Below are 23,977 nucleotides of genomic sequence, written 5' to 3' on the forward strand. Positions count from 1 at the left end.
TGCTGCATTTGGGCGGTAGGCGGGGTACACCCTGGACAAGTCGCCTAAAAATACTAACGGAGACACTCATAAACGTGTTAGCATATTAGCTAACGCTAACAACGCTAGCTCGATTACATTACGATAGTACGAACAAATATGCATGAAAACACACCTACAGACATCACACATGGGACGGTTTAGTAAGTATGAACCGTTTTGGTTATAACCTAAAACATACAAACGTTGCTTGGAGTGATCAATGAAAGGAACGCTACGGATGGCTAGAAGACGGAACAGCACTTCTACTTCCGGTTGAAAGCGCAGTCCAAACGAGATCAATGCAGCAAACTTGTCCAAAAGACAAACAATAACACACCTATCCAAGGTCTGCTTGTTCTCTTTTGCATTATGGCCATCAGCGAAGGAAAAATCCATAAAATTGCCACACCGCTCTATAGGCCGCAGGTTTCAAAGCGTATGAAAAAAGGTAGTGGCTTATAGCCCAAAAAATTACGGTAGATGTTTCACACTAATGTAAAATTTAAATGTATATTTTACTCGGTTATGTGCTTTTCTTTGAAGGGAAACCGAGAGCGCTCCCAGCATGCTTTGCGGCACTTGATTATGGACATCTTGGCACAAATATATATTTATGAGGTTGTAAACATGTTTTTTATGCTCTCCTGTGTACTGTTGTCCACAATTTTAAGCATAACAGTGGCCAAATGAAGTAAAAATATGAAAAGTGTAAAGGTGGGTGTTATTTCATGTCTAGATTGCTTTAATAATGTAAAAAAAAATAAAAAATAAAAAAAAATCGATTTATAATTAGATTCCTACTATTTACCAACCAATTAGCAGCAATAAACAAGTTTACTGTACTTTTACTGTAAATGTGTTTATCATCATATTTAATGTTATGTCATAGTAGTTATTTGTTGTACTAATCTGCCGGATCAACCGTTTGAACGCGACGTCGAAAAAGCTCACTTGTTACTCAACAATGTTTTTGTCCTTTCTTATAATTACTAATAAAAACACAAACTCCCGGGCTCTTGTTCTGAGAGGTGATCCGCAGGGGGGCGCTGTGTGCCCGTGTCTGTTCCTAGGGAAGAGGAGGGGTGTGTGTGAGTGTGTGCGTGTGTGTGTGTGTTCCCTCACACACACACACGGCAAAAAGCAGAGGTGCAAAAAAAAAAAAAAAACATAACAAAAAAAAGACAACAAAAGCAACACAACTCTCACACTGATAACAATAACAACAATACAAGCAAGTATATTGTTATGTCGCATTAAGTGTCCAATACATCAACTTATTGCAATTTTGCCTCTTTTTTTTTTTTTTTTTTTTTTTTTTTTTTTTTTTTTAGAAAATACCTGCAGTTGTTTTGTTCACATCTTCCACGAAGAAGTTGCATTTTGATGATGAAAAAGGACACAAAATGAGGGATTTGTGCAGGGGTAATGACCCCTCCCCTAGCCTCCCTCCACTCCCTCTCTCTCTTTCTCTCTCTCTCTCTCTCTCTCTCTCTCCTTATTCCTGCGGCGTGCTTCATTCCAGTGCGCACACACTCAGAGAGAGGCAGAAGGTCCACGCAGCAGCCAGCACCGATCAATCCTCTCAGGGAATATACACACACACACACACACACACACACACACTGCTCCTGGAGTATATCACTATATTTCTCGCCGTGGACTTAACGCGCACTGCTTGCGTCAGGAGCGCGTCTTTTTTTTTGTTGTGTGTTGTGACCGCTTAGAAAGTCTTTTTTTTTTTTTTTTTGTTGAAAAGGGGGATCTTCATCTTTCACACAGGATTGCTTCTCTTCCCCGGTTCGACTATTTACGAGCGGAAACCCTTGATTGTGGAACTATTGCGCCAATGGTGCGGGCTGGAGGACGACCTGCGCGCAGCTGACCCGCGCTCAGTGCGCAGCGAAGGGAAGACACCAGTGTGGCGTGAAAGGGGGGGGTGTGCTTATTCCAACAAATACATGGTGTCGTGGTGAATGGTTCCGTGGGTGCAACACAAGCTGGGACTGTAAAGGAGTGCGGACTGTGCGTGGATCGGTTTCTACTCTCCTCCGCCGTGAGTCCGTTTACATGAGCGGGTCCTGACAATGGATTACATTCTGCTCTTGTGCAGCCTCCTGCTGTCCCCCCTAGCCTCCGCGGTGGAAGGTAAGACGTTTTTTAACTTTTAAAAAAAGACACCACCCCACACCCCACGACCCACTTCGGGTTTAGGCACCGTGCGTAATTGTCACGCACCTCAATGCCAGTTGTGTATTCTCTTTTGTGTTGTTAGTGTGTGACACTGCTGCTGCAGCTTTCTTGGGCTTTTTTTTCTTCTTTCTTTTAGAGGAAATTAGTCCCACACTGAATCTCACCAGGGAGTCGACGTGGTGGGGACACTAACCACCCACCCACCCACCCCCCTCCCATTTAAAAAACACTTTTGTTCACCTCCACTTTTACGCTTGGAGACTGCCACACATGCAAAACAGAGCTGATTGCAGCAACAAAAAACAAAAAAAATTAGCATATAATCAATATTATTATTTTTATTTACAAATGATGCATTTTATTGTATTTTTTTATGCCACTTTTCAGGGTTGTGGACTATACCAAACGTGCAAAAAAAAGGCTGATATCAGCAAAAAAACAACAATACATTAGCATGAAGTTGTTGATTTAATTATATTTATTTTTATATTATTTATATCATATTATTATATTTGTATTTATTTTCATTTTATTTGATTAAAAATGATTTTAAAAAATTAGTATAATTTGCTTGCCTTTTGTAAAGACATATTTTTTTTTTAATTTTTATTATGATTATTTGGGAATTGTTTTGTGCAAGTTCCACTGTAGAAAAGAGTGCAGAAATTAGGTAAATTCTGCCCTAAAGCGCATGTGGATCACGAATGCTGGGTTGGAGGGTGCATGGTGGTGCTGTGGAAGTGGGGCACACTATCACGCCTGCCGTGCAATCGTCAGTTATTGATTTATATTTTTTAACGCTTATCTGTCACTTTTTATGTATCCCAACTAATACTGTTTGATGCATTTATTTTTAAAAAAAACAAAAACTTTTTTTTTTCTTTTTTTTACCAAAAGTTGCTTTTTTAATTTGAAAAAAGTAGAAAAAAGTGATTTTGCATATTTAATAAAACAGTTTTAAATATAGCATAAGGTTATTTGCTTTATATGCTTCCTCCAGACTCTTGTGCATTAAAAAAAAAGTGACTTGATCACTATAAACGTAATATCAGGACTTACTTTTTACTTTTTCAATCTGCATGAATGCAGAGAACATTAAAAAATAGTAAATAAGATGAGAATATAATTTGAATATGAGTGCAGAAATATTAATATAAGTGTTTTCAAAGCTTGTGTCCAAATGTCGACACAATGCTTCCCTGCAAATGGCACAATATAGATTTCTCTGCAACAACAACAAAAAAGTGATGTCATAAATTGTGTCCATGCTTTTTAATACGAGCACGGTGATTTACGGCGGACGCTCTGACTTTCTTGTCGGAGGAAAAAGACTTGAGCCTCCTCGAGGGGAGTTCAAGCGGCCCCATTGCGAGGCGCCCCGGGTCTGAGGTCAAACAGCCCTGGGAATAATTAATGGATCCATCTATTCTTTCGCTCTTTCGCTCTCGCTCAAGCCCCACTTCCATGTATGGAAGGAGTTTCCACACTCTTTCCTAAGGAGGGCCAGGCTAAAAACAAATAAATAAATAAATGACACTGGAAGGTCATTTAGGTGAATTAAAAGGCGAAAAACATAACATTATGATGAGATTTATCAACAATACACATTCTGTTTCTGCTTTTTTCGCCCCTCAATATTATTTGTTGTTTTTTTTAAAGCGGGAAAAAAATAGCAACAGGGCACAAATGGCCCACGAGCCACGCATTGAGTACCCCTAACTTAAGGTTTTGAGTTGAATTTCCGAGTTGTATCATACGTTCTTTCCATAAACATGCAGAAATGCAATAACCTGCATTTAATTTGCAATTAAGTTATGCCACAGTTCTGGGTGGCTGATTTCAAGTGACCCCTTGCCCCCAAAGGAGAAGTCGGCTTGCAATTTCATGCAAATTATTATTATTTTTTTTCTTTCTTTCAGCCAAATAATAGTGTGGAAATGACACGCCACACATTATAATCATTGTAAAAAAAAAGAAAAAAAATAACATCACAACATTTTTTTAAATGTGTCTTATCGAAGCCAACAGCTGCCAGCATTAAAAGATGAGCCTGTTTTGATGCTGTGATAAATGTTATGTTGGATTTTATTATTTATTATATCGTGTATGTATTGTGTGCTATTTTTTTCTTTTTAATTGTAATTTTACTGCCTTTTTTTTTACATCATGGCCAGGGGACTATACAGATGAAAACTAGCCTTCTGGTTAATTCTGGCTTTTTTAAACCATGTGTGGTCATGTGTTTTAATGAAATTGCATTGTCCCCTTTGAAATAAACTAATCTTAACCTTATATATATATATATATATATATATATATATATATATATATATATATATATATATATATATATATATATATATATATATATATTTATTGTTTATTTTTTTTGTAATTTATTTTATTTATTTTTTTATTTTTTTAAACGTTTTTTTGATTGCTGTGGAGTTTTTTATGTTTTTTTTGTGTGTGTTTTAGTTATTTTTATTAATTGGTAAATATAACTTAATAAAGGAACATATATTTAAAATAAATTAAAAAAAAAGAAAATAAAAATAATTAATTAAATAATACATAAATAATGAATGAATAATTGAGACCAGACCAGAAAAGTGAACCCATAGGATTTAACATGCATTTATATATAAAAAAAAAAGGTAAATATAACTTAATAAAGGAACATATATTTAAAAAAATAAATAAATAATTAATTTATACATAAATAATTAATGAATAAATGAGGCCAGGCCAGAAAAGTGAACCCAGAGGATTTAACATACATTTATAAAAAAAAAAGGTAAATCTAACTTAATAAAGGAACATATATTTTTTTTTAAATTAAATAAAAAAGAAAAATAAATAATTAAATAATACATAAATAATGAATGAATAAATGAGGCCAGGCCAGAAAAGTGAACCCAGAGGATTTAACATACATTTATTTAAAAAAAAAAAAAGTTAGGTGTAATAATATATCGTGTAAGCAAAGATGGATTGTTTTTAAAGTTGCATGTATACAGTTGGACCTTGGTGATGATCCAACCTTTAAAGGAGGCATTGGAGCGCAGTTTATGGCGCACCGCGTGATTGCGCACAAACGGCATGCTTTGATACGCACATGTTTTCGTGTTTACGTGGGTGAGATCACACCTCCACGGGAGCCGTTTACACTTGGCGAGTGATTTGTACCGTGCGTGTCCGTGTGCGCCTGCGCGGCGGCAGCAGGGGTTCCCCCTTATACTGCCATCATTTGTCTTTTTATTTTTATTTTTTTACAATTATCACGTTTTGTGGCACTTGGCGACATAAAACAGAATGATTATTTATGGCTTGGAGTTATTTTGTTGCCCCGTAAAACTTTTGTTTCTGTTAAAAAGCACTTTAAACCGTTCTTAAATGACAAAACAAAGCACATTTAAATTACAAAGCGACCCATTAGTGCGTCTTTGTAAGGCAAAAAAGTGTTAATTTATAGTAAAAAGAGGAATAATTCAAGCAGTTTAGTGTTTATGAAAGAAAAAAAAAAAGAGATATAACGTGTAATTGTCACACGCGGGGACTTCGACAGAGTGTCAATTGATGTGGTCCGTATCGATCCGGTGAATCGATATTGCTCAACCTTTAAAAAAAAGAAGTGTATAATTTAGATGCGAGAGGGAGGGAGACTCTCTTGCTGTGCTCTTATAAGAGCAATCATCAATTCATAAGGTTATGTATTCATCACCGGCCATGAATCTATTAAAGCCTCATTCATGTTTCAGCTGCCCTCCAAATAATTAAATAACAATGAACATCTAAATATACATATATCTATTGGGATATATATATATATATATATATATATATATATATATATATATATATATATATATATATATATATATATATATATATATATATATATATATACACATATATATATATATTTATAATTGTCATGTATTATTATTAATGTATTTAATATAATCGTCATGATATTATTACATATTTAAGTGTTTTATTTAATTTGTACAGTAATAATATTTATATCTGATTATTTGTTGATTATAATGATTATTATTATTAATTGTATGATTATACTTTAACAATAGTCTGGTTATATTATAATATTAATATAATAATATTTTTTTATTATTGCATTTTTTGCAATAGAGGTTTTTTTATGTACTGTTTGTAAGCTTGCTAATAGAATAGTGTAACAAAAAGGCACCATACACGACTATAAATCATAAAAAATCCAACATTATGTATTTTCAAATATTATACATGCAGACTGAGGTTATCGTCTTTATATTATTACATGTTTAAGTGTTTTATTATATTTGTACAGTAATAACATTTATATCTGATATTTGTTTGATAATAATGATTATTATTATTAATTGTATGATTATACTTTAATGATAGTCTGGTTTATTATAATATTAATATAATAATATTTTGTTATTACTGCATTTTTTGCAATAGAGTGTTTTTTATGTACTGTTTGTAAGCATGCTAATAGAATAGTGTAACAAAAAGGCACCATACACGACTATAAATCATAAAAAATCCAACATTATGTATTTTCAAATATTATACATGCAGACTGAGTTTGTCGCCATTATAATATTACATTTTTAAGTGTTTTATTATATTTGTACAGTAATAATATTTATAACTGATTATTTTTTGGTATAATGGTATGATTATACTTTAATACTAGTCTGGTTGTATTATAATATTAATATAATAATATTTTTTTATTATTGCATTTTTTGCAATAGACGTTTTTTTATGTATTGTTTGTGAAATTGCTAATAGAATAGTGTAAACAACGGCATAATGCACAACTATAAATCATATAAAATCCAACATTATGCATTTTCAAATATTATACATGCAGACTGAGGGTTAGGGCCTCAAAAAAGGACCCATTCCATTATTTCAAGGCACTTTATTGCCACATGAGATGGCACAAAATGAATTTTTTTTGTAATTAAAAAAAAAAAAAATATTTTAGACATACAGTGCAATTTTGAGGCAGTCAACGTTTTTTTTTTTTTTTTTCCCGCCCAAGGAAACGTTCCAAAGTCCAGTACCACTGCTTCTATAAACAACCATCCTATAACAACACATAGACCTCTCAGTATGAATACATCAATTAAAGTGTAATGTTAAAAACAACTCACCAAAAAAATAAAATAAAATAGACAATGACAAATGTCAAATAGGCGTGAAAATATACATATATATGTATTTGAGTGTAATAGATAACAAAAACTGACAAAACAAACAAATGCAAAATAAATAAACTACGTGGAACTACTTTTATTTTGTATTATTGTTACCGTTTGCTAGTTTTTTCCCCACATTAGACGTCCAGCTCCTCCAATTTCCAATTAATGACGCACAAACAACTCAAAATGTGTACATTTTATGTTTGCATGTGTGAGTTTTAGCCCCTATGGTCCAAAAGTATTGGCAATTGTTGCTATTATTCAATATTTCATGTGTATTTCAATACTTGTTATGTCTCCACTTTTGGGCCCTCGGTCATTTGTGTGAGCGCTCTTGAACAGATGTACGCCGTGACTTAGACGCAAATGGACGTAAGGCTCTCAGGAAAGGAGAGGGCAGAGGGGGGGATGTAATGGAGGACAACATGTCGGTCGGGATGGCTCGACATGGAGGGGGGTGCAGTATTGGGTCAGAATTGGTTCAGGGGGGGGCATGCACAGTTGACATGCTTTATGCTATCTGGGTCTGCAGGAGCGTTCATGTGCACAGGGCTGTACTTCATGACTCCGACGGTGGCGTGGAAAGATTTACGGAGCTGGAATTTCTCATGAAGGCAAGCAACGGCCGTCTCTGGCCAGCTGGTGCCTTCACACGCCACGCCGAGAGCGCCGGGATTGGTCTCTACTTTGCTGATGATAGCTAAACTGGCAGGCCGCTTCAATTCTATTTAATAAAGCTTTTTTTTTTTTTTTTTTCCGGTGACTCGAGTGATCGTAAAGGACGATTATCGACGCCACGTCAGAGCGGTGGTGATAGTAAAAACAAATACTACAACTCTGGAGTGAGCAATATAATGAACACATTGTTACCGCCCATGTGTGTTGTGTATCAAGACATGAGAGCGCTTATAAATATGAATGTTGACTACGAGCATGAACAATAGCAATAAATCAAATCAAACGCTGCCAATATTGCAAAAATTATTGGATTCAGCTGTTTGCACTGTAAAGTGAAACTAATCCAAGGCAGGATTCGGAAGATGGACATCGATATAGGCCATTAGAAACACATGAGTTACATAGTAATAGACACTATTATGAAATGTATACGTCGTATTCATGCATCCTCCAATTGTGCGTGAATAAGTGCATGTAAAATGTCAACCAATAAATGACACAGCGCTTCACAGTAATTTTTTTTACAGCAAACGTATTCCTCGCCGCTTCCTGCTCCGGCACTGATACGAATATAATGACACTTTTTCCCCACATGCAGTGTAGTGCTGGACTACTATTGGTATGTTATGAAGACATGGAGACGTATTTTTTTTATTTTGTTAAATACGTGAATTTTGCACTATTATTGATTTTTTTTTTTTTTTTTATTCCGCAAAAACATGCATCAAATCATATTCAAGTTTGATTAAAAAACTCTTACAATTGTTTCACATAAATGAAAACGTGTCATTTTTTTTGATAATGTTTTGGGTGGAGGCAAAACAAAAAATAGTTAAAATAAAAAATCTAAACTCAATTTTTTATTAGAAATTATAAATATTGAGAAAACATTATAAAACATGTTTTTATTATTTTGACAAAAAATGTGTCAATTTATTTGTAATAATTATTTTTTTTTTAAATTATTTATTCATTGACAAAAACAATGGAATTATACTTTTTTTATTTTAAAATTACACACACATCTATATGTATCTATATATGTATCTCATATATATATATATATATATATATATATATATATATATATATATATATATATATATATATATATATATATATATATATATAAGTTTGGACACACCTTCTGATTTCAATATGTTTTCTTTATTTTCATGACTATTGTAGATTGTCACTGAAGGCATCAAAACTATGACACCTGTGAAGTGAAAAACCCTTTCATGTGACTACCTCTTGCAGCTCATCGAGAGAATGCTAAGAGTGTGCAAAAACAGTAATCAGAGCAAAGGGTGGTTATTTTGAAGAAACTGGAATACAAAACATGTTTTCAGTTATTTCCCCTTGTTTTTGTTAAGTACATAACTCCACATGTGTTCATTCATAGTTTTGATGCCTTCAGTGACAATCTACAATGTAAATAGTCATGACAATAAAGAAAACACATTGAATGAGAAGGTATGTCCAAACCTTTGGCCTGTACTGTGTACCGTATTTTTCGGACAATAAGTCGCAGTTTTTTTCATAATTTGGCCGGGGATGCGACTTATACTCAGGAGCGACTTATGTGTGAAACTATTAACACATTACCGTAAAATATCAAATAATATTATTTAGCTCATTCACATAAGAGACTAGACGTACAAGATTTCATGGGATTTAGCGATTAGGAGTGACAGATTGTTTGGTAAACGTATAGCATGTTCTATATGTTATAAGTTATTTGAATGACTCTTACCATAATATGTTACGTTAACATACCAGGCACGTTCTCAGTTGGTTATTTATGCGTCATATAACGTACACTTATTCAGCCTGTTGTTCACTATTCTTTATTTATTTTAAATTGCCTTTCAAATATCTATTCTTGGTGTTGGGTTTTATCAAATAAATTTCCCCCAAAAATGCGACTTATATGTGTTTTTTTCCTTCTTTATTATGCATTTTCGGCCGGTGCGACTTATACTCCGGAGCGCCTTATACTCCGAAAAATACGGTATATATATATATATATATATATATATATATATTTTTTTTTTTTTTTAATATATTTTATTTTATTTATTTTTTTGGTTTTCTCAAACAAGACAATGTTTTTGTTGTTTAAAAAAATACATATATTTATTCTATTAAAATAAATAAATAAAATAAAATAATTGACATTGAGGTGTGGCCCATCATGTATTTGTGATCTATTTCTTTTTTAAACTAATAGCCTTGTAATGCACATCCGCAAACATGGACTGCAGAGGACGTGGGCTCTCAAGAGAAAATAAATTGAATACAAGATGTAATCAAGCATTGTAGTCATACAGTGGAAACAACTATGCATCACACGGCTTAAAAAAAAAAAAAAAAAAAAAGATATTTCGAAGCGTGTAATGGAATAGAATTTAATTTTTTTGACGCTGGTGATTAATTAATTTTGTGTATAAACCGTTTTGTATTCTGTAGTGACTGAAAAGAAGTTGAAAAGTTTAAAAAGTGGGCGGGGGCGGGGGAAACACCACTCGACCAAATTGAGGTCAACATATCCTCCCGAAAACCATCGTCCTCTGCAGTGGACGTTTGTGTTTTGCATAACACAAACAACAACAACAGACCTAAAAAAAAAACAAAGTCCAGCGCATAGGACGCTGGTTCTCAGGAGGATATTAGAACTTTCACAGAAAGTTTGTCGAGGATGCAGTTTTCAGCACGTCATATGTTTGTGTGTGTCGGCTCATGCTGGCACCACATGGAGCGCGAGGGGGGGGGGCATGTGGGATGGCACGTCTTTGACACCCGCTGTTGGCCCCAAACGAGGGAGGGCCAATGTGTCTGAGCCTGCACGCCACTGCTGCTGCTGTCTGGAGTCAGCAGAGCAGAACAGGACACACACACACAGGAAAGAGAGTGAGGGCATCCAGGAAGAGGTGGCACTTTTCGAGTTGGCGCACGGCGGGCGTTTGTTCGAGGCAATCAGTCCGAGTGCGGCAGTAATAATAATCCCGGTGAACCTGCTAGAACACGTTCCGTTTTGTTGTCTCAAGAGACGGAGCAGATTATGAAAGTTTAATCAGCGAGTGTACGGATGATTAATGTTTCACTCCGCCTCGCTGCCTGAGTAAAGGGATATTCCCTCCTCTGATTGCAGACTGCAGAGGAGGCTGCCGATAGGGGAGTCCTGATCCCATATCGGCAAAAAAACCAAAACAAAACATGTATCGGATGATGCAAAATGTCCTCCGATAAGCACACAATGTTGGCCTTGTGTTTTAGTGAAGTCATTTACGCAAGGTAAACAAGGTAGGCAATCGGCTATTAAGAGCTAGCGGATACACAGCAGCTAAGCACACAGTAGCACACAAGCTAGACATACAACTTAAGTGTCCTTGATTGAAAAACATTGCAGCCTAAAACACAGGTGTCAATATAAACAATAATCAAATAGTTATAGTTTCGTATTACTTTCACAGGAGCGTACTAAAAAGTATTCAGTAACAAATGTGTCCGCATCATTCAATTGACTGTGTTATGAGCACATCTTCATTTGTTATTGTGACCACTACATGTGACTCACTTCAATTCAAAGACAGCATAAGTCCATTCCAGATGGTTACTAATAACTAGACTGTCAATAGAGTATTTGTTTTTGTCTCCAACCAATCACTGAGGGAGGTGTCAGTATTTGCTTCTTTACGCTAGAATTCATGGTAGAACGATACACAAGCCTGCAGCCAGGTGGCGGCAGTGCTTAATCTATAAAAAACAGTTCTGTTCTACCCAGTAAAAGTGGGAAGTACACAGGAGCACAGAGGCGCAGGAGAGATGGACAAGTTTGTAACAGGAAGGAAAATAAAAACAAAACAACAAGATAACTAGTAGGGTTGTGAATCTTTGGGTACCACGTGATTTGATTCGATCTTTCGGGGTAAGGATTTGATTCAGAATCGATTCCCACTTTTTTTTTAAATAACATTGGGTGCCAGTTCTTTGATTGACGACAGTCCTCCATAAAATAGATACACAGCTCTGATAAATGTATATATTACTTAAAAGAAAACTACTTTTGTTTGATAAAATCCTGCCCAAACATTTACTAAAGTGGCTGGGCAGAACAGATTTTAGAAAAAGAGAAAAAAAATGTGTGTGTATATATATATATATATATATATATTTTTTTTTTATTAAACCAAAAAAATAAAAATATAAAATATTTTATAAATATATGTATATATATATATATGTATATATAATTTTTTTTTTTTAAATTTAATTATTAAATATTTTATATTTTTATTTTTTATTTTTTGGTTTAATAAAATAAAATAAAAATATATAATATATATATATTTTTTCTTATAAAATATATAAATAAAATAATTTAAAAAATAAATAAAATATGTATATATATATATATATATATATATATATATATATATATATATATATATATATATATATATATATATATATATATATATGTATATATATATATATATATATATATACATATATATATTTTATTTTATTTTTAAATTATTTTATTTATATATTTTATAAGAAAAAAAATATATATATTATGTATTTTTATAATTTTTTTTACTAAAAAAAGAAAAATTTAGATGTTCGAATGAATCACAATTCTTATGTGTACAAAAAATAAATAATATATATATACATATATGAATTGAAAAAAATATATATATATTTTTTTACACATAAGAACTGCAATTCCTTCGAAAAAAAAACATTTTTTACACCAAAAATAACTTCAATAAAAAAAAATGCAAGTATGACATAGTCTTCGTCGTTACTACAATAGAACATGAGGAAAGACTTGTGTGTGTTTATGCCATTTAACTACACTTTGCAACATCATATCTCAATGAGAAAAGGGACAAGCGGTAGAAAATGGATGGATGTTTTTTTTTTGTCTATAAATGCTGAAATAAAAACAAAGTTCATAACCCATCTTAACATTGAGCAAGAGTTACGAGTTGCAAGTTTGAAGCCCATTATTTGAACGGATGTGTCACCAATAAATATGTTTATTTACCTCTCAATAGGAGTCGGTAGAATGGTTTTACTCTAGGGCGGTCATGACAGAAAAGACTCACAGTGAGCCTTAAATCCCTTCTGATATTAGAGAAAACACAAAAAGCTGTGTAATATGTCATCCTGGATCAGACTGACCTGGATGATGGCAATATGTCCGGAGAGCGCTTGCACACATGTACAGTATGTGGGACCCACAACCCTAAAGGGAAGTGGTCCAGGAGCCTTTTATGCACATGTGATGTCCATTACCTTGGCTCCTGACTTCATGGACAGTTGAAGGAACACAGGAGGGGAGGAGCTAGGCGGGATAAAATCCACCCCCGGGCCGACTTCCACAATTTCTTTACCACCCCCCGACTCCTGTAACAAATTCAACCGAGCAGACAGAAAAAAAAGATCTCTGATATATAGTATGTCTTTTAAAAATAGACAGTTACAGCTGTCTGGAGAGTGGCTGTCGCCGTGCAAGTCGGTGCCTTGAGGGGGGAGAAAACCACTTTACCTGGCTTTAGATTAGCAAGGCCTTGTTAAATATACCAAGGAAAATATTTGCTGGGGTGGATTGTGAAGACAATTCAAGATGAGGCAGCAGCACAATGGAAGCCAAGTTACGGAAAGATGTGTATCCCATAAAAAGAGATGGTTTATGCAGTAGGGAAAGGTTCATATGGGCCCCATTCCTGGGTGCATCTCACAATGCAGTATGCTGAAAATGACAGAAAGCGCCACTCTACACAGAAACTGACGTGGTCATTTTAAGAAATTCAACACTCTACTGCCGTCTGAAGTGGATATTGCACCCCCCCTTCCCCCCACCCAAATGTGTCACGGTTCATGTATCAGGTAAACCGCGACAAATTATTCCTAGTGTAGGTCCAAACAGAAGAGAAAAGTGATATCTCCGACTAAAAGTGAAGCCAGTTCAAAACTGCTCTGCTGCCTCGGTGTTATTAGAAAAAGTAAACACAACCCAATAAATGGTGCAAAAACTACGTGAAAAAAAAACGCTCCTTCTGGTTTATTATTGTTTGGAACATGCAGAGTCACGACGTGATACGTCACAATTTTAAGCTCCTCTTTTCAACACGTTCAAAAAGGAGTAGGAAGAAGCAGTGCTTATTTAATCCTACCCCTTTTCCCATTTCATAGCAATTGCTAACACTTTTGTTCACTTCCTGTTCTCAATAGACTCCATAAGTGATACAATTATTAACAAATATATAATGTAATAAATAGTGAAGTAAGTTGTATTTCATAGAGTGAGATGAATATAATTATCAATATGTTCAAAATGTTTTGAGTTTTAACAGTTTTTGGATCATAACATGGATTGTATTAGTACATTGTTTGATTTCTTTACTTAATCCGTTTCATTATTTAATTCCACATACTGATATACTAAAGGTTTTAAGTGCTGTGCGTGCATACACATATTGTAAGTTATTTTTTTCTCTGAGGTTGTATCTCTACAAAGCCCTAAAGGGACATGGGGGAAATTATTTATTTAATTATTTTGTTTTATTTTATTATATTTTTTTTTAGACATGTATCTCGTGCGCACGAGAAACTTTTTATAAAGTTATAAAAATGTTTTTTTTTTTAATTATAATTTTTTATTTTGTTTTAGACATGTATCTCCTGCGCACGAGAAAGTTTCTCGAGATACATGTCTAAAAAATATATATATATATATCATTTTATTTTTATTTTTATAACTTTATAAAAAGTTTATCGTGCGCACGAGATAGTTTCTTGTGCGCACGAGATACATGTCTAAAAAAATAAATACATTAAAAAAAATTATAAAAAAAAAAAATCCCCCATGTCCCTTTAGTATAGTTCTCCTCTTTTGTTGAGAATATTTTTTTTATTTGAATTATAATATTAAAAAAAAAAAAACTTATTTCCCCATATTTCTGCACAACAACACATATATGGCAACACTAGTGTGCATATATATATATATATTATTATTATTATTATTATATATTTTTTTATTAATTATGAAATATTTCATATTTTTATTTTGTATTTTTTTGGTTTAATAAAAAAAATATATATATATTTATATATATATATATATATATATACACACACACATATATATATATATATATTTATATATATATATATATATATATATATATATATATATATATATATATGTGTGTGTGTGTATATATACATATATATAATTTTTTTTTCTCTCTTCTTATTTTATTTATATATTTTATAAGAAAAAAAAGTATATATATATTATATAATTTTTTCGTTATAATTTTTTTTACTAAAAAAAGAACAATTTAGATGTTCAAATGAATCACAATTCTTATGTGTACAAAAAATAAATAATATATACATACATATATGAATTGAAAAAAATATATATATATAGTAGAGATTACGGAGTGATTTTTTTTCTTGCTTTATACGATATTGATGTATTTCTTGCCTCCTTATGTTGCGTATTTTTTGTATGCAATTCCCAGTTCATTTTATCATCAATTATTACATCCCAAAATATTTTTTATTTATTTACTCTTTCAATGTCTAGTCCGTCCACTTTAAACACCATATATTTAGGGGGAACATTCGGCTACAATACAAACTTAAATAGTACGGTCGTTTTAGAAATACGGCCCTAAATCTGTCACGATGACAGCGTTTGACGTAATGCTAAATGAGCAATTATCTCTATGGACTTTTGAATGGAACTATTACAAAGGACATGATGACTCGTTGCTGAGTAAAAGTTTAGCAGAATCAAAGTAAAATTGTATTTATAAGGCAATTTGGTGCATAAAGTACAACAAGCCGATGCTTTTACACAGTTTTATCTGTTTTTTTCTCGGTTTTCGGCCAACTTGGTGCATCCCAAGTGAACATATCCAATAACAAACTCGTAATATATGTACTCTATTACATTTGAAGGGCAACAGCAGCGGTTTTGAACAGACTGTCATTTTTTCGGCATCATATTTGCTTCGTTGCTCGCTGCAGCACATGTCGGTTGCAGCGGTAGCAATCACACGTAACCTTTTGTCGTGATATTTACATAATCCCCACGGTCCCGGGGAGCGGCCTCCCGCAGATGCCGCCAGCTGCGGCAGCATTTATTTAACCTCACTTCAAGTCAGACCCGAGTCCCAGTGACACTTCCAGAAGCGCAATAGTTAGAAGGACAATAAAAAGGCCCAAACTGTCCAAACGCTCTCAACTCATTGGGCCAGGAGAGCAAATGTGGAGGTGTTTATTGTTTTTGTTTGATGCCTCAAATGTCCCCGACACTTGTCCATTTGGTAACAGCAGGATGGCTCCTCAATGGGAGGTGTTAGTTAACGTAAATAATGATGTTTGCAACTTGGAGCGGCTGCAGAGTGGGCGCTAACTTTCAAAACAGACACACGTTAGTTAGTTATTATTCTATTATTCTACTGTATGATATTGACTGTATAGCCTAGTGTAACAAAAACAACATGACTGCAAATTGTTAGTTGTTTCCATTGTTAGTGCCCAAAGCAGTATTTAAGTTGGAGCCCCCCCCCCAAAAATGACTAATATTTTTCACAATGTTTTATTAATATGAAGCTATTTTTATACTTTTTAAAAATTTAATTTGATGCACATTTTGTTCCAAAACAAATACACGGGAAACAAATTGGTATATATGTAATTATTTCTAGTGCAAAATAACATTATTAACATCATTAAAACTTACATTTGCAAAATTTCCCAACACACAAAAAACAGTCATGGAAATTATACATTAAATTCTTATCAGAGATGGAGCAGGAAGGTACTTGGAATATGTTTGCGGAAAAATGTCATATTAAGTGCCCTGTTATTCATTAATTGACATTTAGTTTTTGCATGCGTCTACATTTTTTTAATGTATGTTAAACTATTTTCATACTTTTTTTTAATCAAACTTGAATTGAATTTGATGCATGTTTTGTCCTAAAACAAATTAATAAGAAATAAATAGTGTTATGATATTTTTTTTAAATGCACAATAACAAATCTACCATGATGAAAACTTGCAAACCGACCTGACTAACCTTGCCAATGATGCACACTCCTGGGGACAGTGAGTATAGTCTGGGATTTAAAAAAAATATACATTCTTATCAGAGATGCAGCAGGAAGGGGCTTGGATTACTTTGGTAGTAACATTTCATATTACGGTAGGTTCCCTGTCATTCATTATTGAAGTTTTGCATGCGCTTCTTCACACAACAAGGCCCCCCATTATACAAAAACATTTTTAATACTTTTTTAAATAATACTTGAATTTTATTTAATGCATAATTTGTCTTAAAACATATTAATGTAAAATACATTGTTGTATAATTAATTAATTAATAAATAATGCATTTATTGTGCAATTTATAGTCTAAAATAACCAATTTAACATCATTAAAACATACATTTATACACCTTCCTGGTCAGGAATAGAACCCAGTTCAACTGCCAAACAAAGCCAGCAATATAATTTTCATAAACAAATTGATTATAATATATACAAACTTTAATGCGTACTTATATACATGTACATATGTATAGTTATAAAAATGTTTTTACGTTAAACGTTAAGATAAGTTTAACACATTTTTAAATTATATTTTAGTGCCATTTTTGTCATAACACACTTTTTTTTTGTATGACAAAAAGACACAAAATCTGCAATATTTCCCCCTCAAAGTAGAATATTTGATGTGAAGTGATTGGTGCCTTCACTATGTCAATATTTCAAAACAGCATTGACTTTGATTCATTATTTTATATATATATATATATATATATATATATATATATATATAGAGTCAAGGTTTCTGTGGTTTATCTGTTATACAGTGCTCAATAGAGCGGAATATACGTTAGGTCAGGAAAAAACACAAGAGGCTTTATATCATCCCTACAAGCCTGTTTCGCCTGCAGGACCGCTTGTAACGGAGCTAATTTCGGAGGTTTTAAATTATTACTTTGATATACTCGTCTCCGAAACGTCCGAAAACAAGTACTTTGAGAAAAACAGGCTTTACTGTGGGACCCCATTTTTATGACTTGATGGGGTCCCGGGGACCCCATTTTGAAAATTCCTAGTGCCAACACTGATGGAGTATCGGTTCGTGCAAAACAGCAGCAGGCGGCTGCGGCCTGCGGGCCGGTTCTAACACTAATCAAATATCACAGATAATTCACTCGCGGGCTGGATCTTTGACACCCCTTATCTAGAGAATTAAGCGTTGAAAAAAAAACTATTAAAACAAAACTTTATTTTTAACATTTTTATAACTGGGACCCAACTTAACGGGAGTAAAGGTTACAACAAATCTATAAATTGTATTGGTTTAAAAAATAAATGATTTCATTTTTCAGTGGAAAACGTTTGGACACCCCTGCTCCAATATTTAGAAATACCTCTTTATTTTGCTGCATTTTAGGTAGGGGGTAGCGGGGGGTATATATTGTAGCGTCCCGGAAGAGTTAGTGCTGCAAGGGGTTCTGGGTAGGGATGTCCGATGATGGCTTTTTGCCTGTATCCGATATTCCGATATTGTCCAACTGTTTAATTACCGATACCAATATCAACCGATACCGATATCAACCGATATATGCAGTCGTGGAATTAACACATTATGCCTAATTTGGACAACCAGGTATGGTGAAGATAAGGTACTTTTTAAAAAAAAGAGTAAAATAAGATAAATAAATTAAAAACATTTTCTTGAATAAAAAAGAAAGTAAAACAATATAAAAACAGTTACATAGAAACTAATAATGAATGAAAATGAGTAAAATTAACTGTTAAAGGTTAGTACTATTAGTGGACCAGCAGCACGCACAATCATGTGTGCTTACGGACTGTATCCCTTGCAGACTGTATTGATATATATTGATGTATAATGTAGGAACCAGAATATTAATAACAGAAAGAAACAACCCTTTTGTGTAAATGAGTGTGAATGGGGGAGAGAGGTTTTTTGGGTTGGTGCACCAATTTGTAAGTGTTTCTTGTGTTTTTTATGTTGATTTAATACATAAAAAAATAAAAAACGATACCGATAATAAAGAAAAAACGATACCGATAATTTCCGATATTACATTTTAACGCATTTATCGGCCGATAATATCGGCATCCCTACTTCTGGGTATTTGTTCTGTTGTGTTTATGTTGTGTTACGGTGCGGATGTCCTCCCGAAATGTGTTTGTCATTCTTGTTTGGTGTGGGTTCACAGTGTGGCGCATATTTGTAACAGTGTTAAAGTTGTTTATACGGCCACCCTCAGTGTGACCTGTATGGCTGTTGACCAAGTTTGCCTTGCATTCGATTGTGTGTGTTAAAATTCTTAGATATTATGTGACTGGGCCGGCACGCAAAGGCAGTGCCTTTAAGGTTTATTGGCGCTCTGTACTTCTCCCTACGTAAAAAGTCATACATTTTAATTTCCGATATTACATTTTAAAGCATTTATCGGCCGATAATATCGGCAGTCCGATATTATCTGACATCTCTATTCCATGCATGCTCTATGCCTAAGTCGCACGTTGTTGATCAAGATGAAATACTAATTTTTTAACCTTAATCATCAGGAGTCAGTCCTAATTCACACTTAACCTGAACTACCTGAAATATAATCCAATGCGTCTCCCCCTGCAAGAGCCAAGGAGGTTGTGAGCCGTGATTTGAGCGGAGGTTGGACAAGGAGCGCTGTGAGGACTAATTGCAACGCGCCAGATGAAAGTGCTGCACAATGCGGCCTGACCCCCTCCCTCTGTGCCAAGTCAGGCCACAAACGGGCTCCCCCTTCCTCCCCTCACACCAAATCCCTTCCAACATGGCAAGAGGTGACAGTTGCTTAACAAGACGGCCGTCCACATGCGTGCACAGCCCTCCAAACTCACACCCACCTGCTTCATTCCGCCGCTAATGAATCAATCAGCTGCTTCCATCGGTTTCATCGCTGTCAGACCCCATCGATCAGGCCCCGGGTCCTCCCAGGTCTCAGCAGAGCAGCGGGGGAGCTCGGGAAGGGGAAAAAGGGGCTTGAAGCATCCAGACGCTTCAAAGACCCCCGGTTTCTTATCTGCTGTACTTCTTTTTCTGAAATATGGCATTTGGATGGCGTGTCTGAAATGAAAGAGGGAGGGGGGATTAAAAAAAAAAATCAAGAAGTTTAGTCGCAGTATCTGACCTTGTTTTTTTTTAACCTTTGTAAGAGTGTTGCTACTTCCAACAAGTAACGGGAAGACATAAGAAACAAAGGCCATGCTGTGCACAACTATAGAGAACCCCTATATATGTTTTTCCATATATTTGCTGCACCGGACTATAACCCGCGGATACACTATATTGCCAAAAGTATTTGGCCACCCATCCAAATGATGCCCTAATCCATACTTGCCAACTTTGAGACCTCCGATTTCGGGAGGTGGGGGGCGTGGTTGGGGGCGTGGTTAAGAGGGGAAGAGTATATTTACAGCTAGAATTCACCAAGTCAAGTATTTTATGTATATATATATATATATATATATATATATATATATATATATATATATATATATATAAGAAATACTTGACTTTCAGTGAATTCTAGCTATAAATATATATATATATATATATATATATATATATATATATATATATATATATATATATAAATAAATAAGAGAAATACTTGAAATTCAGTGTTCATTTATTTACACATAAACACACATAACACTCATCTACTCATTGTTGAGTTAAGGGTTGAATTGTCCATCCTTGTTCTATTCTCTGTCACTATTTTTCGAACTGATGATGCATTGCTGTGTGGCACGCACAAAAGTGCCTTCATCAAATGCACTAGATGGCAGTATTGTCCTGTTTAAGAGTGTCACAACATTGCTGTTTACGGCAGACGAACTGCTTTACGGTAGAGGAAAACACGTCACTTAGGTCCGCTTGGAGCTGGAAGGGGCGCAACCTCTAGCTCCGCCTGAATTTCGGGAGATTTTCGGGAGAAATTTTTTCCCGGGAGGTATTCGGGAGAGGAGCTGAATTTCGGGAGTCTCCCGGAAAATCCGGGAGGGTTGGCAAGTATGCCCTAATCACTTGGCCCAGGTGTATAAAATCAAGCACTTAGTCATGGAGACTGTTTCTGCAAACATTTGTGAAAGAATGGGCCGCCCTCAGTGATTTCCAGCGTGGAACCGTCATAGGATGCCACCTGTTGCAACAAATCCAGTCGTGAAATCCCCTCGCTCCTAAATATTCCAAAGTCTACTTTATTATAGGAAAAATGAAGAGTTCGGGAACAACAGCAACCAAGTGGTAGGCCACGTAAACTGACAGAGAGGGGTCAGCGGATGCAGGAAGCGCATAGTGCAAAGACTTTCTGCACAGTCGGTTGCTACAGAGCTCCAAACTTCATGTGACCTTCCGATTAGCCCACGTACAGTACGCAGAGAGCTTCACGGAATGGGTTTCCATGGCCGAGCAGCTGCATCTAAGCCATGCATCACCAAGTCCAATGCAAAGCGTGGGATGCAGTGGTGTAAAGCAGTGGTCCCCAACCACCCGATACCAGTCCGTGGATCGATTGGTAAAAAATGTTTTTGTTTTTTTAATTAAATCAACATAAAAAACACAAGATACACTTACAATTAGTGCACCAACCCAAAAAAACCTCCCTCCCCCATTCACACTCATTTACACAAAAGGGTTGTTTCTTTCTGTTATTAATATTTCTGGTTCCTACATCATATATCAATATAGATCAATACAGTCTGCAGGAATACAGTCCGTAAGCACACATGATTGTATATTTTTATGACAAAAACTTTTTTTTTTTAAATACCATGAACCCCCTGCCCCCCGGTCCGTGGGACAAACTTTCAAACGTTGACCGGTCCGCAGCTACAAAAAGGTTGGGGACCCCTGGTCTAAAGCACGTTGCCACTTGACTCTAGAGCAGTGGAGACGCCTTCTACGGACTGATGAGTCACGCTTTTCCATCTGGCAATCTGATGGACCAGTCTGGGTTCGGAGGTTGCCAGGAGAACGCTACATTTTGGACTGCGTTGTGCCGAAGTGTGAAATTTGATGGAGGAGGAATTATGGTGTGGGGTTGTTTTTTTTCAGGAGTTGGGTTATTCTATCTTTATTTGTTGTTGTTTATACTTTCTGAATAAATTATGGGTCATGTTCATCAGTCAACTCATTGGTGTTCATTTTCAATCCATCAAGATAAAAAAATATATATCAAAATCAAATGACAGGATGTTATTTATGTAGTTTGATCATTTTCCTCGACTGGTGCACTACCATCATGTGGTTTATTTATTTTGTTACATATGTAGCATCATCTACAACAGTGTTTTTCAACCTTTTTTGAGTCAAGGCTCATTTTTTTTGCGTTGAAAAAATCATAAGGCACACAACTAGCAGAAATCATTAAAAAAACTAAACACAGTTGACAGTAAAAAGTCGTTGTCGCAATTGTTGGATGTGACTTTAAACCATAACCAAGCATGCATCAATATAGTTCTTGTCTCAAAGTAGGTGTACTGTCACCACCTGTCACATCACACCCTGACTTATTTGGACTTTTTTGCTGTTATCCTGTGTGCAGTGTTTTAGTTCTTGTCTTGCGCTCCTATTTTGGTGGCTTTTTCTCTTTTTTTGGTATTTTCCTGTAGCAGTTTCATGTCTTCCTTCTACTTTGTTTTAGCAATCAAGAATATCTCAGTTGTTTTTATCCTTCTTTGTGGGGACATTGTTGATTGCCATGTCATAATCGGATGTACATTGTGGACGCTGTCCTTTCTCCACAGTAAGTCTTTGCTGTCGTCCAGCATTCCGTTTTTGTTTACTTTGTAGCCGGTTCAGTTTAAGTTTCGTTCTGCATAGCCTTCCCTAAGCTTCAATGCCTTTTCTTAGGGGCACTCACCTTTTGTTTATTTTTGGTTTAAGCATTAGACATCTTTTTACCTGCACCCTGCCTCTCGCTGTTTCCGACATCTACAAAGCAAGTAGCTACCGGCTGCCACCTACTGGTATGGAAGAGTATTACACGGTTACTAAGCACCGACACTCAACAACAACACATCATTTGCAGACTATAATTACTGGTTTGCAAAAAGTATTTTAACCCAAATAGGTGAAATTAGATAATCTCACGGCACACTTGTGGTTGAAAAACACTGATCTACAAAGATAAAGAATTGCTATTGCGACATCTAGTGGACACATTTAGAACAGCGGTTTCTTTCATTCAAAAAGTTCGGCTCATTTTTATACTAAGCAAACTCATCCCGCCGGCCGGATAACACCTGTTCTCGGGCCGTACGTTTCACACCCTTGCTTTTAAAAGAAGTTTGAATCAGAGCTTTTCTTCCTTCTCCAAAAAGTCAATGCAGCACTGCACGGATGCTCGTTACCAGGCATGCGCACTTGCCGATGAAAGGTGGAGCTTCAGCGCGGCGCAGGAGCAGCCCGCCTCTTTCTAAACGACTCTGAAAGCCCAAGCCCGCCCTCATCAATGGGTGGCCCCTGGGTGACACTTTTCAAAGTGCACTCCCTGATAAGTGTCAGGATGGGTGGCGTGTTGGGGGGGTGAAGATCATTAAAGTTGAACAAAAGCCAGGGAGGCGGCGAGTCAACATGAATATAATTATTGGGGGAGGGGATCTATTTAGTCTATTTAACATGCAAATACTCAAGGATGTTCATGAAAAGACGGTACACATTTGTTTGTGTAATATTTGATTACATTTCCATAGTGTAGACCAATCCTTTTCCAGCCAGGGCCGCTTAAATACAAAT

General features: G+C 35.1%; 1 protein-coding gene across 16 annotated transcripts in view; it reads left to right on the plus strand.

Annotated features, from left to right (window-relative positions):
- Window positions 1-1,538: 1,538 nt before the first annotated feature.
- The window catches only part of LOC133616581 (ephrin type-B receptor 3-like), a 160,716-nt gene continuing 138,277 nt past the window's right edge, over window positions 1,539-23,977 (plus strand). For all 16 annotated transcript variants that reach the window (XM_061976019.2, XM_061976030.2, XM_061976024.2 and 13 more), the window contains exon 1: window positions 1,539-2,166. In XM_061976019.2, the coding sequence (XP_061832003.1) occupies window positions 2,106-2,166 (61 nt within the window). In that variant the 5' untranslated portion in view covers window positions 1,539-2,105. The remainder of the gene's footprint in view (window positions 2,167-23,977) is intronic.

Source organism: Nerophis lumbriciformis, linkage group LG14 (genome assembly GCF_033978685.3).
Source record: "Nerophis lumbriciformis linkage group LG14, RoL_Nlum_v2.1, whole genome shotgun sequence".
NCBI lineage: Eukaryota > Metazoa > Chordata > Actinopteri > Syngnathiformes > Syngnathidae > Nerophis > Nerophis lumbriciformis.